General features: G+C 44.3%; 1 protein-coding gene across 1 annotated transcript in view; it reads left to right on the top strand.

The window, feature by feature from the left end:
• DOCK2 (dedicator of cytokinesis 2) overlaps positions 1–19,039 on the top strand; it is a 430,014-nt gene that overhangs the window by 125,470 nt on the left and 285,505 nt on the right. The window contains exon 27 of the mRNA XM_077327133.1: positions 8,648–8,743. Within this exon, the coding sequence (XP_077183248.1) occupies positions 8,648–8,743 (96 nt within the window). The remainder of the gene's footprint in view (positions 1–8,647; positions 8,744–19,039) is intronic.

Raw genomic sequence — 19,039 nt, 5'->3', positions numbered from 1 at the left:
AAAAAATCCTTTGCATCCATTTTAACACACCACAATAGCAGGCAACAATAAACTGAAGTATTTTTTTCAGGGGGGAGGGAGGCAGCCAATTCTAGAAAAGGGCTAAAAAAGCCATGTCTAGAGAGCTCTTTGTTTCCCTTGCAACACCAGCTCACATTATCCTGCTGTGTTGATACAGCAAAAGAAGAAAAGTGAGCTGCACATTACTTTGTCTGTGATGATAAAATTACTGATAGAACTGAAATGCAGTCCTTTATTGGATCGTGTGCAAGGGAAAGCTTGACAGTGTCACAATATTGAAAGCAAGCCATTGAAAACAAAGCATTAAATGTTGTCAGTGTTTGTTTTCAATGGCTTGCTTTCAATATTGTGAGATTGTTTTAATTGTATGGTGGCTGGAGCAGCACTCTGAAGAGGCAGTATAGAAATATCGTAAATAAATATTAAACCTAGAAAAACCATAGGAAAGCAACCCTTCAGCTGATTTGTGAGAGTGCTTCAGCCGGAAGTGAGGCAGTAACAGAGAAAATAGAGAAGTGTGGGAATGACCTCTGTAACATACTTTTGATTTCTTCTCAAAAAATGAAGATATCCAGACCTGCCTTGAGAAAGTCAGGAGGTATAGAGTGCCTGGTATTTTTACTGAACCTCCTCCCTACTCTGCCAAGCATAATAACCAGTACTTTCAATTCTGACCCAGTTTTTCATTAATTTATGTTATCCTCAAAAATGCCATGTTGCTTTATATATAGAACCATTAAAAAATGTCCTCCTTTCTCACCATTTTTCCAGTCTTTAACCGCTAAGAGTGCTGATGTTTTAAAATGGCAATAAATAGGTGACTAGCTGACTGCTAAGCTGGTTTTCTTTGCAATTTGAAACCCCATCACACTTGTAAGTGGCTGGTTTTCACTTCCCTCACTGTCAAAGCAACTTCCCCACACATCACTGGACAGGGGCAGACTTTGTTACTTACTAATGGTGGCAACCCCTCCCCCCCCCTTCCCATATGGTGACATACTCCAGGCCTCCTCTCCTCTAGGGCTTGGATGGGCACCCTCAGGTAAAAAAAGCAGATAGAAGAGATGCTGGCAGACTGCCCTTTTGTCCTCTGTTTTAGCAATGGATGAGAGTTGCTGAATGCCAAGCACCTCTTCAGCCAGTTCCTTTCAATCTGAACTGCATGCCAGGCAAGCCTGCAGTCTGCTGTTCTGTGTGTCCCCACCCATTCCATGATGGGCCAACTTCTGGGGTGGGCCACAGGAAGCTGCTGGTAAGCTAGGGATGCCAGCCTCCAGATGGGACTCCTAAACCTTTTAACGCCAAAAACATTTTTTGCTCTTTCCTCAAGTGTTAGGCAGTATTTAATTTTGCCCAGTATTTTCCCAACTCAAACACACACCAAACAATGTAAATAAGGATTGATTCATCAAGCCTTTTCTCTATTAAGAGTGGCTTTGGCAGGTTACTGAATTTTCTTCATTTGGAATCCTATGTGCAATTCTGACCACTGTATTTTCAAAAGAATGCTGTAGAGCTGGAAAAGGTGTAGAAGAGGGCAACCAAGATGATTACGTTGGAGTACCTTTCCTAGGAGGAAAGGCCGAATAATCTGGGATTTCTCAGGTTAAAAATAATGAGAGAGCTTCATGTGTTCCTGAGTGGTCTGGTAGTGAGAGTGCAAAGGGAAAACTTTATCTCCTTCTTTCAAAATACTAGAACTTGGGGGCATCTAGTGAAGCTAATGGGCAGTAGAAAATGCTAAACTAGGTAGGCCAAAGGTCTAATCCAGGAGGGCTGTTCTTGCATTCTTATATTCTTTCCCTGTGTTTCTGGTGTTTAAAAATGATGTTCTGCATCTTAGTCTGCATATATCTCTATGTAATCCTCCTCCCCACTGCTACCTAGGAAGTGTAAGAGGAAACACAAATCACTTGTGCTTTCTTTTTAGATGTATTTCTAATCCATTTGAATCTACTTTAAGCAAGGTGAGAAAGTAATGGGAAACTATCAACATGTATTGCTGAAGTATGAACACAGCCTATAATAGGGATCATTAAACATGAACAGTAGACAATTGATGGATGTACTAAACATGGATATAACGCATAACCATATGGAGGGAACTTGCAAAAGGAGATACACTCCTAATTCTTGCTCAAATGCTCAATAATACTTCTACAGTCTTTTGCTCCTACTGTCCTGAAATTCAGATAGTCCATCTGTTGAGAAAGAATTGCATTTCACAAAGGTTTCTAAGTATTGAAATAATAAATTTGTGAAGTCCTGCGCTGGCCATGTTATTGGAGAAAGACAACTGGAAACCTGAGTCCTTGGTATATCTGTAAATCCCAAATTTGGAACAGGCGAATAACACCATAGGTATCCAAAATAAATGAATGAAATCATATATCTCAATGGTTAATCTAGCAAAATGTAGTATTTTATATTTATCATTTATTTTGTGAAAATTTTCTGCCAACTCTCAATTGACTTCCATGCTGGGGGCCATTCTGCACAAGGACCAATGTTGCTAAATGTTTGCAGTTTGCAGAATCGCTATATTTAATAGTGGAATTTCATCATTCTGCATATTCTAACGGAATATTCAAGTCCCAGTAGCTGTCTGTTCATTCTCCACAGGTTTCTGGTTTCGCCAGAATCGCAACAAAGGAGGCGATATTTTTCTGCGCTTCTTCCCGCTCCTGGCCATCAATCAAACAGAACAGCCAATGAATTGTTATGTTCGTGCTCCCTTTAAAAACTGTTTTTTAAAAACCCGAAAGTACCTATAGCAACGAATATTTGTTCATCCAATGTCTCAGAAAGACCTTTTTTGCTGGCGTAGGAGCTGGCACTTAATCATTTATATGCTCTTAAAGTAAAAAAACAAAATCCCTCCCCGACGATGGGTGCAATTTCAGCCCAAAATTACAGGCAGTGTTGAACAGGGTGCTGTATTGTGCTCCTTTCGCCAGTTTAACGGGGGGGGGGGGGGAATGGCGATCGCGTCTCCAGAAGCTCGGGGCTAGAGCAAGGGAGGGACATTCTTTCTGCCGCTATTTTGAGAACGCACGTGTCTTTCACTGATGTGTTGCGGCTTGTGCTCAGAAGTGTAGCGACTTATTCTGGGGGAATCCACTTTTCTGGATTTCCCCCTAAGCGTTATAGTTTGACAGGAGTTTTGCGGTTTGTTTACAACGTCATCCGGAATGTTAAATTAACAGCGTTTGCAAAAGGTAAGACTTCGGCTACATTATGCGGTTACCACAAAAGTTGATATTCTAAGGGATATTCCTGAGAGGCAGAGGAGTATGGCTAAGTGGGGGAGTATTTTAAATGCAGAAGGTCCCATCTTGAACCCCAGAATTCCAATTAAAAGGATGCAATAGCAGGCAAGGTGCAAGATGTCCACTTGAGATCCTGGAGTGCTGATTGCCTGTCAGAGTAGAAAATACTGTCTTTGATGGGCCAGTGGTCTGTCACAGTGGAAGGCAGCTTCATGTGTTCCTGAGTGGTCTGGTTTATGTTGAAACTGTTTTTATGCTGCCTTTCCATCCAATTTAAGACCTCAAGGCAGTGAAAAAACATAAACTTTAAAAGAATCTTTTAAATATATAGCAAAAAATTTAAAACAACAATTAAGATAGGAGGGTGAGTGATGGAATGGAAGATGAAATGAATTAGTCTCCACCAGCAGCTGGAAAACAATGATAGAGGGCAATAGATAGATCTTCCCAGGGGAATAAATTCTGTGATTTCCGTGCAATGATGGAGAAGGCCTGTTCCGGGGTTGCCATCTGTCCAGCTTCAGATTCTGACAGCACCCAATGAAGGGCACTGAAGATAACCTCAATGGTTGGGGAGCTCCTGTAGAAATAGGTATGCTTGACCCAAAGTCTAAATGTGCAGAAAAGCTCAGCACACATTGCTTATGACCAAAATAGACTTATTGCAGAAAAGAACACACTTCAAAGGAAAGAGGAGAGATAGAAGCCTACCTATCGGTGCTAGCTGGGAGAGAGAGGGAGAACAGCTGACTGTTCTTCTCAGAAGAACCTGGAAAACTTTAGTAAATCAATTGTTCTGAAGCAGCATAACAGAGTATGAGTCCAGTGGCACCTTTAAAACCAACAAAGTTTTATCCAGGCTTTCATGTGCCTGCACACTTTGTCAGATGCAGTGAAAGAGAATATTCTCCGCTTTTATATATATGAAGAGAGAGAGGGTGAGGTGGGGGTTAATGACCAGAAAGGGCTGGATAGAATTAAGAGAATCAGAGACAAGAAAGGAACAATTTGAAATAGGGAGAGGTCCCTAACCTTGCTAAACTAGCTAGCTGTCCCCTTTACTGCCTCTACTGGATTTCCCATCTATCTGTCTGCATTTATGCACATTTGATATTATGTATTCCAACACTTAAAGGTCAATACCTTGAAATGGGCTCCAGAGCTAACAGGGAACCAGTGCTAAGTGGAATAAGTCTGGAGGCTTGTGGTTCCTATGACCTTTTTGAGCTCTAATAATATTGTATCTATTTTTCTACATTTGGTTTTATCCCTAACCTTTGTGGGTCTCACCTGTTTTCCTGGTTGAGTTTTTATTTCCTTTTATGTTATTTATAGTAAAAAGTGAGGCATGAAAAAAATGTTCTTTTTCTTCTTTTTCTTAAAGAAAAGATACATTGTATAACATTAAAAACAGTATGTCCATAGCAAATGTTAAGCCAGTGACTGAAGCTCAAGGTGATACTAGAATATAGTTGAGAAAATTCATAGAGAAAGCTTTCAGCCTAGTGATGCATCTGAGGAAAGGAAAGGCTTTCAGCTGATGCTTAAAATCAGTGGCTTGTTGCATAGTACTAAAATATACTTCCACATAACAATCAGTGGTGATTTTTATAAAATACAGTGAATAGTACTGTAGCCTTAGTCCCATATAAATCTATTCATTCAATGGATGTCTCCTTCTGAAGTCCTCTTCTGGTTCCACTCAGCATCTCAGTTGATAGTGGTATTCACCCAGGAGAGGACTGTTTCATCTGTGGCAGTATGTCTTTTGAATGTACTCCTCCGTAATGTTTGACTGGAAATTTCATTTGTTGTGGTTTAGATGCCAGAAGATGTCTTTTCAGTTGATTTGTGCTAGCAATTGTACTGAATCTTTTACATTTTATTTTTTATTTATTATATTGTCATAGACCAGGATATAAAATTTTATTTTATTATTGCTGATTCCATTTTTGGTTAGTAACTTTGAATGAGCCTATAGGCAAAATTGCATTGACATAATTTTAATGAATTACTAAATTCAGAAGGTCATGAATAGCATAATTAATACCAACTAGGCACTAAAACTTTAGTATAATTGCCTGCATAATTAATTGATACACTTCCTGGATGGTAGCACTTTAGAAGTTTGGTAATAGGGTGATGTTAACTGTTTGAATACCACACATACAAAAAAAATTGTGAGGATCCAATTCTTACGTAATATTATGTGAAGACATTAAAGCTCCTGCCAAGTCTCCCTCCCCCCTCCCTGCTCTCTCTCTCTCTGTCTCTCTCTTACACACACACACACTCACGGGAAGGAAGGAAGGAAGTAAGGAAGGAAGGAAGGAAGGATGAGAGAGAAAGGAAGAGAAAAAAAGAGAGACAGAGGGAGGGAGAAAAAAGCAAGAGGGAAGGGACAGAGAGGAAAGGGAATTGGTTGGAAGCCGGCAATTTCAGCCACCTGCTAGAAGACTTCATCCGGCTCAGCAACTCAATTTAGCACTCAAGGGAGATTTGTCCTCAGCCCCCTGAGCTCGTGAAATGGTGGTGCAGTGCAGAAAGCATGCTCAGGAACCCCCCCACCATCTCCATCTCTTATCTCTTCTCCTCAGATTGTTTATGGACTAAGCAGCTGCCCCCCACCCCTGTCTGTGAAGGGGGCAGTATTGCGCACCTCTCCCCCAGGCTTGCCTGGCTTTCTATGGCCAGGATGCTGCCCTGCCACCTTTCAAGCAAGCCCCAACCTTTGCCATGGGTGGGAAAGGCCCCAGCCAAAGTCCACAACCATTCTGGGTGCATCCCACAATAGGCACTTCAGCCTACTTGCTTGTCCCCATCTCCCTCCTCACCTGAGTGCCTGGCGGAGCTGCTGTTCATGCGGCCCTGGCTGCCTGGCTCTGGGATGCGCTCAGATGTAGGACACAATGGCTTGATCTCTCCCCATCAATTAGCGGCTGATGAGGCAAGGGAGGTGGTGTGGAGCAAGGCACTGCTACTGCAGCTGCAGCCAGGAGTGAGCCAGAAGAGTGCTGGATCCACACCAAGGAGCACCCCATCCCTCTTTCCCAGGGATTCATGTGCACCCCCAACCACCCACTAGGGGTCCCCCCTCCCTCTGCTAGGTCAAGGCAGAGGTGAGCCAATGTACATCGCTAAATGGAGCTGTATTTTGTGGCAGAAATACACCCAGAAAGTGGCTGGGAAGGCAGTGAGTGCGGTACTGGCCAGCAGCAGAGGTGGGGAACCTGCTGGACTCATGGCCTTGCAGAGGTACATGAACACCAAGATTCGGCCACTGGCATTAAAGCCGCATGCCCTGGGCCCTGCTGCATGCCTGCTTGTGGTTCCACTCTTTGGAATGCGTGGCTCTCCCTCTGCCATTGCTCTGCTCACCCCCCCCCCACTGGGTGCCTGGCAAAGCAGACAGCTTCACTAGGTTTCTTCAGGAGCGGGATGGGCATGAGAGTCCCTTCCATAGTCATATCCATTTCCCAGGTTCATGGATGCACCTAAAGATGTATTCACCTCAAAAGCCCCTGGTTGACAAAATAGCACATAAAGAGAGTACGGTATTTGCTGGCGTATAAGACTACTTCCCCCCCCTGAAAAACATGCCTCCAAGTGGGGGGGTCGTCCTATACGCCGGGTGCACTTCAGCTGGGATAGACATAGCTGCCCATACTGGCCCATAGTACTGTAATGTAATGTAACAAACTCTATATTTTGAGTGGGAATGTTGAGAGGTCGTCTTATACGCCCAGTCATCTTATACGCCGGCAAATACGGTAGGTAGGTTGAATTTTTTCTATACCTAGGGCCATTCTGCACCGGGATCCATGTTGCAAATTGTTTACGGAACGAAAAATCGCCATTTTAAATAGTGGAATTCGTCATTATGCATACCTGCCTTTGTAGTGGAATCCAGTTGCGTTTCTATCGTTTCCCACAGGTTTCCGGTCTCGGAAAAAATCGCTAGCCAGGAAGCGATATTGCCAAGCTGTGTCCCGCCCCTGACCATCAAGCAGCCAATGGGCGGCCGTTATCATGCTCCCAAACAGCCCCTTTCCCTTTAAGGAAGGTTAAAAAACACACACACACACGTTGCAACGAATCTGCGTTGATTCGTTGCAATGGAGAGACCCATCCAGCTAGCAGGTGGTGTTTGAGCTGCCATTTCATCGTTGCGACTCTCCCCGAGTGAAAAAAAAATACCCCCCCCCTCATGGACGCGATTTTCAGCCGAAAATAGTGTGAAAAATAAAGGGAAAATAAACCAGCAAACGGGCCTCTGTGTTGCTTGTGCTTGGTGACTTTAAACAGAGGGACTGCAGCCGGGGAAGCCTCGCTGGGCAAACGAAGGCTTGCCAGTGTGTTGATCTCCGCTCGCTCGGAGAAAAAAAAATGGCGATCACTTCGCTGGAAGATCAGAGGAAAGAGCCAGGGGGAGGGACTTTGCAGAAACCGCAACAATGGTAACGCACAGAACTTTTCCGCTAGTGTTGCAGACTGGTTGCAGGAGTGTAGCGCTTTCCGGAGGGTGAATCCACTTTTTGGGATTTCCCTGAAAGCGCTACAACGAAGCGCTTTTTGCGGATCGGTTTCAGGAGTGTTGCAGATTGTCAACGACGTTGTGCATAACGGCAAAACTGTAGTGATTTCAATTTGTAACCATTGTGCTATTTTGGACGAATGCGGAACGGCCCCTAGCCAGGTATAAATCCTGCATCCCAAAAGGAAACCAGAATATCTGGAATCCAATGTATGCAATCACAGTGTACATTGATGTAGAATTTCTATTCTACAGTCCTCTCTTTTTGGTTTTGTCTATTTTGTCTTTAGGTGTAAATCCTTGGCTGGATCCATCCTAGAGCACTGGCTATTAGCCTCAAATTATAGATGGAACACTATGACTGGGACGGTGATGCTCTTTATCCGTGGTCCTCAGGGGCAGCAGTGGAAGTTCTGGCTTTACTTGTGGGCCTCATGATGGCACCTGAGTTTTGGCCACTGTGGGACTCAGAACGTTGGACTAGATGGACAATTGGCCTGATCCAACATGACTTCTCTTATGTTCTTAGATTTCTGCAGGTGCAAGGAAAAAGGGGTGATTTTGTCTTCTTCTTCAGAAGTTCAAAATGCCCTCCAAAAAGTTGCTCCTGGGGAGACATGAGATCTCCAGGAATAATTGAGGAAATTTGTAAGCCTTACCCCAATTTTTGCACCATAGAAATGTAGGCAGGATCCAATCCCTTCAAGAATCAATTTGTATTACCATTTGAAGTGGTAGCTCATATGGTAAAGATTAAGTCCCCCTATGAAGTTTCTTTGTAGAGTGTCCTCCTTGTTATCTCACAATTGTATTTACTTTGCAGGAGTCCACTTACCAGCATATTCAAGAAATAATGGTCCAGTTGCTACGCACTATCAACAGGACTGTTATTAGAATGGGAAGAGCTGATCCCTTAATTGTGAGTAATTAGTTTTGTGCTTATTAATGGACATATGGTACAGCTTGATCCACAAACACTACCTGCAGATTGTCAATGGAAAATGGAAACAAGCAGGCAAAAACCATTCTAGAATATGTTGTTGTTGTTGTTAGGTGCAAAGTTGTGTCCGATCCACCGCAACCCCATGGACAATGATCCTCCTGGCCTTCCTGTCCTCTACCATTCCCCGGAGTCCATTTAAGTTTGTACCTACTGCTTCAGTGACTCCATCCAGCTACCTCATTCTCTGTCGTCCCCTTCTTCTTTTGCCCTCAATCGCTCCCAGCATTAGGCTCTTCTCCAAGGAGTCCTTCCTTCTCATGAGGTGGCCAAAGTATTTGAGTTTCATCTTCAGGATCTGGCCTTCTAAGAAGCAGTCCGGGCTGATCTCATCTAGAACTGACTGGTTTGTTCACCTTGCAGTCCAAGGGACTCGCAAGAGTCTTCTCCAGCACCAGAGTTCAAAAGCCTCAATTCTTTGACTCTTGGCCTTCCTTATGGTCCAACTTTCACAGCCATACATTGCAACTGGGAATACCATAGCCTTGACTAAACGCACTTTTTTTTGGCAGGGTGATGTCTCTGCTTTTTAGGATGCTGTCTAGAATTCTAGAATATAAAAGGCTGCTATTTCAAATCCAGAACCTGTAATCCTCCAGTGATCAGGTGGAAAGAGAGAAGAATATGAAGATCTCTTCACTGGGCCTGATAGTGCTGGTGCCACATTCTGCAGCAACTTAAAGCCTAGCTCCCCTAGGCCATGAAATGCAGGAAATACACGATGAAATATAAGCATTAAATCTGGTATAGAAAAGATTGCTAACCTAGTTAAACCAGTATTAGGGCAGGAAATTCCAGATTTTGCTATTTTTCACATTGACTAAGAAATTCCAAGTTCTTGCTCAGTCCTGGAAGAGACAGCATTCATTGTGAGTTTGACCGTCATTCAGCACTTACATATTATGATTTCTTTTTGTTCTACAGGAGAATTATAGTATTTAGATCAGCAACAGGCTGTCCTATAAGACTTAAATATTCTATGGATTTCTGAGTATTGCCCTTTTTAATTTTAGACTTGTCTCCATTTATTGAAGAAAGAAAATTCAGTTTCTCCTATTTAGAGAGCATTGTTGCTCAATGACATATATTCCATTGTACTATAGGCAGTGGATGAGCCCAAGATGGTTTAGTTGATTTTATTGGAGTGGTTTGTAAGGACAGAGCTGGTATTTTAATTTGTGGTAGAGTCTGATTCCAAGGTGTGTGTCTGCTAGGTGACCCACTCACTTCTTGGATGGCTTCAATCAGCTATTCTGCTGCTGATAAAAATGCATGTTTAATCAGAAATTTTCCACCAGTTTCTGAGAAACTTAGGTTCCCACATGTTCTGTTGGAATATGCAAGATTTGAGATGCTTGCCATTGTCTGCCTCTGCTTAGAGACCATGGATTTCTTTGGTGGTCTCCCATCTAATAATGACCAGGGCCAACCCTGCTTAGCTTCTCAGATCTAATGAGTGGGCTAATCTGGGGTTTCCTGGTCAGAGCTAGTGTCTCTAGTAAAAATAGAACAAGTCAGGATCAGCTTTACAAAACAGGTGAGTGTAAAGCTTAATAAACTACAAAAGGTCCATGCACAGAGTTCTGTTGGGTTTTCTTATTCTGTTACTAAAGAATATTATTTGAAATGTAAATGGGATTTTTCACTTCAGTATCAAGGTGTTTTACAGAGTGATGAACTACCAAATTATTTAAGACTAGTAGCTTAAGCCCGTTGTAACAGGAAATACAACGGGCGCTAGCATGGTGTGATGGTGGAGTGTAATGCTTTGACGTTTTGGGTTTGAAGGGAGGGAGGGAGGGAGGGAGGGAGGGAGGGAGGGAGGGAGGGAAAAGATGCACTGTCCAGAATACTGGAGGGAGGGAGGAAGGCAGGCAGGGAGGCAGGCAGGCATAGAGAAAGGGAGAAAGAGGGGGGGGAGAGAAAGTGAGAAAGAGAGAGATAAGAGGATAAAGGGAAGGAAGAGAGAAAGAGAAAAGAAAGAGAGAGAGGAGGAGAAAGGAGAAAGATGAGAAAGAAAAAAGAGAAAGGGATGGATGGGAGAGAGAAAGGAGATAAAGGGATGGATGGAAGGATAGAAGGAAGGAAGGAAGAAAGAGAGAGATAAAGAGAGAGGGAGAGATAGAGGCAGAGAGAGAGAGGAAAAGAAAGGGAAGGAAGGAAGGAAGGAAGGAAGGAAGGAAGGAAGGAAGGAAGGAAGGAAGGAAGGAAGGAAGGAAGGAAGGAAGGAGAGAAAGTGATGGATGGGAGAAAGGAGATAAAGGGATGGATGGATGGATGGATGGATGGAAGGAACGATAGAAAGAAGGAAGGAAGAAAGAGAGAGAGAGAAAGAGAGGGAGAGATAGAGGCAAAGAGAGAGACAGAAAGGAGAGAGTGAGTGAAAGGAAGGAAGGAATAAAGAAAGAAAGAGAGAGAAAGAAAGAAAGAAAGAAAGAAAGAGGAGAAAGTAGATTAAGGGATGGATGGTTGGAAGGGAGGAAGAAGTGGAGAAAGAAAGTGATGGGATGAAGGAAGGCCCCACCTCCGGCTCAAGGCCTTCCCATGGCCCGGCAAGCGCACCCACTGTCTCCTTGAGGCAGCAGGTGCGCTTGCCGTGTGGCGGGGAAGCTGTCAACCTGGGCCCCTGGCTCCAGGCCTTCCCTGCAGACCTGCAAGCACAGCTGCCGCCTCGAAGAGGCAGTGGGTGTGCTTGCCATACCATGTTGAAGGCCTTGAGCTTGCCACCCCCCTCAGTTCCAGGGCTTCCCCGTGGCCCGGCAAGCGCACCTGCCAACTCGTCAAGGTGGTGGGTGTGCTTTCCGGGCCATGGGGAAGCTTATCACCCCCCCTTCCAGGCCTTCCCTGTGGCCCGGCAAGCACACCCGCCACCTTGTTGAGGTGGCGGGTGCTCTTGCCAGGCCGCAGGGTATCTTGCCACCCCCCCAACTCTAGGCCTACCCCATGGCCCGGCAAGCCTGGGGCCGGTGGGCCTTACTGTTGAGGCAGAGTCCGGGGACAGGAGTGAGCTCAGCGGTGACTGTCCTTCTGGGAGCGCCGCAGGTACTGAAGGTGGCCAGTGGTCTCCGGTGACTGGGGGAGGGAGTGGGGAGGTTGGGAGGTGTGATTGGCCCCTCCGATATCAGCCTGGGGCCAAGGGTCCAATCGGCTGCGTGCCAATTGGCCCCTCTGCCGTCAGTCCTGGGTCAAGGGGCCCTATTTCCTATCCTGGACTTGGCCCACTCCCCTTAGAGTTACTGTTTTATTTATACCATTCCCTGCGCGGTTTACAGATAGGGCAATTTTACACAGCAAATACAAATGTTTACATGAAGAGTTATTTTTTAAAATAGTGCCCCCCCGCTTGTCTTGACATATGCAGGTTGAGTATTCTGCTCTCAAAACATCATGTATAGAAAGTGATCTGCTTGGTAATTTAAAGGACTATGTGGCATCAGGCTGCCAGTCTGGTTGCAAGTAAACACTCCCAGACGGCTGTGCTACAAACAGAGTGTTGCAGAGTGTTGATCCTTGGAACATTATTTGTCACATTTAAGAGCTGTTTGTGTTCAGATTTTTCCCTAATTTACATACCTCCATGTGTTTACTTTGGGCTATCTATTGTGTCCATGGCTACCAGACTATTGCTTTGTCCAGTGGCATCATAATGATGTCAGCTTGATTCCGACTGAGTTAATGCCTGCTTTTCATTGTATGTTTGTGTGAGATTTCAAGCAGCACATAACACATTATTAACATCCAATGTGAACATTTCTGGAGGGAAAAGGATTGTTGAATGGAAATCACCCATTGGATATTTGTATGCCATAAAATGTCTACATACCACTTAAGGTGGTCATCAAATATTCCAAACACAATTCAGTTAGTAGGTTGTTTGGTTTAATCCTATTAAAATATTACAGTGCTATCCTAATAAATTTTGGATACCACCTCAAAAAGCTGGTTGAGCAAAGATGTGAAACAAATGTGTTATCTAGCTGGCATCTAGGAAGGAGCCCTGAGATATTATCCGAATTATTTGCAGTTCTTAAATGAGGCTTGTAAGTTACCACCATATTTGTTAGTCTGGCTACAGGTAACCTATCAGGGAAAGTTAAACAAAACAAATGAGGTGTTTCTCATTTGCTTTAGAGGCACTGCAGATATGCTTGGGCTAGCCAGCAGCATTTTTATTGCTTAGAAACTTCTGGGGTTTCTGGGGTTTGTTTGTGAAGCTGACTTCAACAATCCCATGATGCCTTCAGTTTGACCAGAAGTGATTTTCTCCAATAATTTGTAGAATGTGGTGTCAGTAGTTGTGCCATTTTTGCATTTGAAAAGGATAGATCCATTGAGGCATGGGGAGAGGGAGGTTCAGAGTTTGTGCCCCAAGGACTATGTGTTCAAGTTCTTTGGGGTCTTCTGCTTAATATGGTAGAATTGGACTCTAGAGAAACAGGTGAAGAGAGATGCTGCCTCAGAAGGATGATAAGGCTGCTTTGCTACAATTTGATGACGGTAGTAACTGCATCTGCTGTAAAATCTGCCTGACTATAACTAACGTCTTGGTATAGAACGTTTTTAGATCTTGCTGAATTTTGACTGGAAGTTGTATTTTGTGATGTGGTTGCTTCATGAAAGGATTGAGCTACAGATAAGCTTGCTCCAAAAATCTGTTTTAAGGATGTCATTATTTGTTTGTAGCTGTAAAATGTTTGAGCTATTTACTGAATTTTCAGATTAGGATCCAGGATCCGAGGGCAGAAACCTTGTGCCAAATAAGCTTGCAGTGTGACCTTTGGACAGTCACTCTCTCTCATCCTAACTATCTCTTAAACTGGTTGTTAGAATAAACCGGGGGAGGGGGGCTATATTGTGAGCTGCTTTGGTCCCCATTGGGGACATTTACTTCCCCCTTCTTTACTTCCCCAGAGTCTCCTCTGGCCTCAGAACAGGAAGGGGACTCTTGTGGAACTCAAGTTAGCTTACAATATAAACAACATAAAAATACAGAATCAAAATCTATAAAAGACAATAAAACAACTACTATAAAAAACCAGTAAAAATCATAGTTTAAAAACTCCAATTATGACTGCCAATAATAAAAGCTAAAACAATCAAAATTAATTCCAAAATAAAGCTCCCTTCAACTGCCTTCTGAAGAGGGGTTCATGCACACTTTCCTCTGGCAGGTTGTTGCATAATATTGGGGCTGCCAATGAAAAGGCCCTATCTGTTGAACCCACCAAACAAGGGCCTCTTCCTGTGATCTTAATTTCTAGGCAGGAGTATATGGTAAAAATTGGTCCTTCAGATACTCTGGTTCCAAGCATGTAGGGCTTTAAAAGACAAAAAACAACACCTTGAATTGGGCTTGGGAGAAGATTGGTAGCTCTAGTAATTTTTGTACTAACAAGAAGTATGCTCTTGATAACCACCCATGACCAGCAGTCTAGCTGCAGCATTCTGCATTAGCTGCAACTTCTGAACACTCTTAAAGTGTAGCCCTAAGCAGAGCACATTTCAATAGTACAATCTAAATATATTTGAAGTATGGATCAAACTGGCCAGAGCTGTAAAGAATGGGCAGTATAAAAATCCAAGTGAGTGAGTGAGTAAGTAAGTAAGTAAGCATTCTGCATTAGCTGCAACTTCTGAACACTGTTAAAGGGTAGCACTAAGCAGAGCACATTTCAATAGTCCAATCTAAATATATTTGAAGAGTGGATCAATATGGCTACATCTGAATGACCAGGTCGATGCACCAGTCATGACTGAGCAAATGTACTCCGAGCCACAGGAGCCACCTTGTTTTCTAAGGTGACTGTTTTGTCAAGCAGCACTCCCAAGCTGTGAACCTGGCTTTTTCAAGAGGAATATAACCTCATCCAAGACAGGGGAGATCTGCAGTCCCTGGTCTGCCTTTTTACACTTACCCTTGAGAACCTCTGTCTTGTCAGGATAAAGTTTCAGATTTTTCATCCTCATCTGTCTCATTACTGACTCCAAACACCAGAATATCAACAGCATGCTTGGAATTAGGTAGAAAAGATAGAGCTGGGTACTATCTGCATATTGGTGACATTGCAGCCCAACTCTCCTGATGACCTCTCCCAGTGGCTTCATATAGACATTAAATAGCATGGTAGGGATGATGGAACCTTGCAGCACCCCATAGATCAGTGGCTTTGGGGCAGAACAGGAATCCCCCAACATTATGGATTATGGATCCGTCCTTGGTCCTCTGCAACGCAAGGTCTATTAACAACACGGCCATGACCCTGCAACAGTTTTATGCAGGGTTGAGAGTTGACCTTGCTTGCGTGACCGAGACCTGGGTGAGGGAGGGCGAAACGGTCACCCTGAAAAATCTCACCCCACCTGGCTTCTCGGTTGTGCACCAACCTTGGATCTATGGTAGGGGAATGGCTATCTATGGTAGGGGAATGGCTATCTTGGTTTGGGAGGATTTCTTCTACAGGGCATTCCCTGTGCCGGAGATCAGTGGAGTATGTTGGCATTAGTTTGAACTCAGTCGAAAGCTTGGCCATCTGGTTGGTATACCATCCACCCAACGCTCAGCCAGATGCGCTGCCAAGCCTGCTGGAGGTGGCGGCCACCTGGGCATTGCAGATTCCTAGGTTATTGATCCTTGGCGACTTCAGTGTTCATGTGGATGTGCCACCCCCAGGACTTGGCTCGACCTAGTTGCATCCATGGCAACACTGGGGCTTTCATGGTTTGTTGCCGGGCCCACACATCAGGCTGGCCACACCCTCAACTTGATTTTTGGTGTGGAGATAGAAGTGGGTCTGGAAGCGGCTTTGCCCATTCCATGGCCAGACCACTATGCTCCGCGGGCCTGACTCAAGATCCCACCCCTCCCCAGTTGGGCGGTGGGCGTATTTTTGTCCGCCCATGGAGACTTATAGATCCTATAGGATTCCGGAATGCTCTGTGGGACCGAGTGCCTCCTAGTGGCTCATTGGCAGCCATGGTGGAGGACTGGCAGTCCACCTGTCAGCTGCAATAGACATGATCGCTCCTAGACATCCTCACTGCCCTCAATTCAAATGGGCGCCCCAGTATACTGGGGCTCTCCGGGAGAAGAAGAGGGAAGTGAGATGATTGGAGTGAGTGTGGCGGAAATCTCATGATGAGGCTGCAAGAACATCTTATCACATGCTTATGAGAGCGTATGAGATGGCAGTGAAACTGGCAAAACGTGATTTTTTTGTTACGGAAATTGTGTCTGCAAGCTCTTGCCTACACAATTATTTAGGGTAGTTCGGTCCCTTACCGCCCTCGAGGGAGGGCGCCAAAATACTAGTTGGCTGCCTTTGGAGGTGATGTTTGATGGCTTCAGGCGGCTCTCTTTACCAGAAGTGGACAGGTTGCTGGGGAAGGTAAGGGCCACCACTTGCCCCCTTGATCCCTGCCTGTCTTGACTCCTCAAGGGAGGTGGCCTGTGGATAGGAGGTCAGCTCATGGACATTATTCACTGCTCCCTGGCGACAGGTGAGTTTCCTGAGCTGCTCAAGGAGGCGGTGGTGTGTCCTCTCCTTAAAAACCCATCACTGGACCCGTAGGACCTGGCCAGCTACCATCCAGTGTCGCATTTAGCATTTCTATGTAAGGTGGTTGAAAGGGCCATGGCGGACCAGCTCCTGGCATTCCTGGAAGAAACTTCAGCACACGATCCATATCAGTCTGGCTTCCATCCTGGCCACAGGGTGAAGATGGTGCTGTTCGCCTTAATGGATGATCTCCAGCGCCAGCTGGATTGGGGCAGCTCAGCCTTTTTGGTTCTATTAGATCTGTCAGCCGCATTTGACGTGGTCAATCATGAACTGCTGGTATGGGGATAAGGGGCACAGCGCTCAGCTGGCTAAGCTCCTTCCTCCACAAATGGATCCAGAGGGTGGCAGTGGGACAGGAGTTATCGAGCCCGTGTCAACTCCCTTGTGGGGACCCTCAAGGTTTGGTTCTCTCTCCCATGCTATTCAACATCTTTATGCACCCTCTGGCCCAGCTGGTGTGGCGTTTTGGCTTAGGGTGTCATCAGTATGCAAATGACACCCAGCTGTATCTCCTTATGGAGGCTGCCCAGACTCCCCCCAGAACCATTTGCCAGATGTTTGGAAGCCATGGCTGAATGGTTGGAGCAGAGTCACCTGAAACTCAACCCCTCCAATACGGAGGTCCTGTGGCTGGGGAGGAGAGGGCAAACTCTCTACCTCCCCCCAAAAAACAGCTACCATAGGTGGTGTGCCCAGATATTAATGCAGGGACCTGATCCCATTGAAGGGGCCCAGTTGATCTTAAATGCTGGCCTCACACAAAGACCTGACAGAAGAGCTCCATCCTGCAGGCTCTGCAGAACTGTGAAAGCTGAAGGTGGTGGGTAGGTCCTCTTAGCTCCTGCAGCATCAAGGAAGTCCCCAATTTTGCCACAAGCTCCTTAAAAGCCCTCAGCTTTGCATGTAGGGGCCTTGGCTGAGGACAGGCTAGCCTCTGGCCCTGGACAAATGGAATATAAGTATCTAAATAAATAAATAAATACCAACTGGGTTCCAGTAATGTACCAAGTCATTTAAAAAGCAGCATTGGGTGATCTTCTAAACAAAACTACCATTTTTAAAATTTCATGAAGTTTGCTCATGTGTGCATATATGCACACACTTTATCTTCTGTAATATATACTTGTGTGTGTAAAGTCACAGCTGACATACAGTGACCCCCTCAAGGACGTTCCAAGGCAAGAGATGAACAGAGGTGATTTACTATTGACTACCTCTATGTAGCAACCTCCAACTTCTTTGGAGGTCTCCTATCCAAGTATTAACGCAGGCTAATTTTGAAAAGATTGGGCTAGCCGGACTATTAATTTAAAAAGCAACATTAGCTTGGTAAAAGGTCTTGGGTGATTTACCTTTACTTTAAGTGGCAGTTGACCACTTATGTACTTTATATTCTTTTACACATTACTGTTCTGCCTGCAGTGTTAATAATTGTGTCAGTAATCATGCTTGATCATGTTATATGTATGTTATCCTCCTGTGATCTGAAGTACTAGAACTGAGTGAGGCTTAACAGGAAGGAGCAAATCCATGAAATTTGCAAGTTCTGTGACACTTTCAAAAATAAATTGTTTTGATAGGGGAACAATTATCATAGAACTGAAAGGATCTAAGAAGCAAGGAAATTAATAAGGAACCCTATTGTGTTAATTTTAGTTGCTTTATTCTAATGGTAATTTTGCCTTAACTGCTGACAGATCAGCTCAGTTGAGCAGTAGGATTCTTCTTATTTGTGCGTTGAAATGCCATAAGATACCCAGTAATTTGCAAAGTATCTAGGGGAAAATATACCCCTGCTGTTTATCAGATTTTAGAAAGTAATCAAAGTTAAGAATCTGGGAGTGTAACTTGCTGAGACATAAAGTTAGTGTATTAAGAAATAAATTAATTGCAGATAGAAAATTTAAGCATACCTTGATAAAGCTAAATCAGTTGTAGGATACTTTTGGAGATTTTGTTGGGAATGTGCCTACTTCTTAATTTGTGTCTTGTATTTTCAAAATGGTATATGAGTCAAGATGGAGAATTCACTGCAACATGCTCAAGCAAAATGTCGGCATTTGTGATGTTTCATGAGGCTGAGCCACTGCTGCCCATCCTCTTTTAAAGGACTGGTGTGGACCTCCTGGCCCTATTACTCTAGCATCCCACAGACAGCGATCAGAAGGTAGAGTGGATTTCAGATGAGACCGGACAAGAGGCATGGCTGCCCAGCCTCTTCCTCCTCCTCCTCCTCAAACCCAGGCTGAAGAGTCACTTCTTTCTAATGTCCATTAGCTGAAATTTAATTTTTAAAAAAGAGTGCTTAGATTTTGGGAGGACCAATTTATTTTCCAGTGGTGACTGCTAATATCAAGTATTGGATTAAAAACTTTTCATAGGTATTTTAGTTGTCATTCCAGTTACTAAGTCCATATTTATGCATGCAGTTTTCCTTTGGCATTAGCAATTATATGATTTGCAAGCAAGTCTTTCTGTTTCCAGGTAGTCTGATGAAGAATGCTTGCACTCGAAAGCTCACGCCTTGAATAAATCTTTGTTGGTCTTAAAGGTGCTACTGGACTCTGATTTTATTGTGCTACTTCAGACCAACACGGCTACTCATTTGTATGTTTCCAGGAAGAGATCTTTTAGGATGCATTCCCCCCCCCCTGCT

This window comes from Paroedura picta, chromosome 3, assembly GCF_049243985.1.
Source record: "Paroedura picta isolate Pp20150507F chromosome 3, Ppicta_v3.0, whole genome shotgun sequence".
Lineage (NCBI taxonomy): Eukaryota > Metazoa > Chordata > Lepidosauria > Squamata > Gekkonidae > Paroedura > Paroedura picta.
This window is presented reverse-complemented; position numbering and strand designations above follow the sequence as displayed.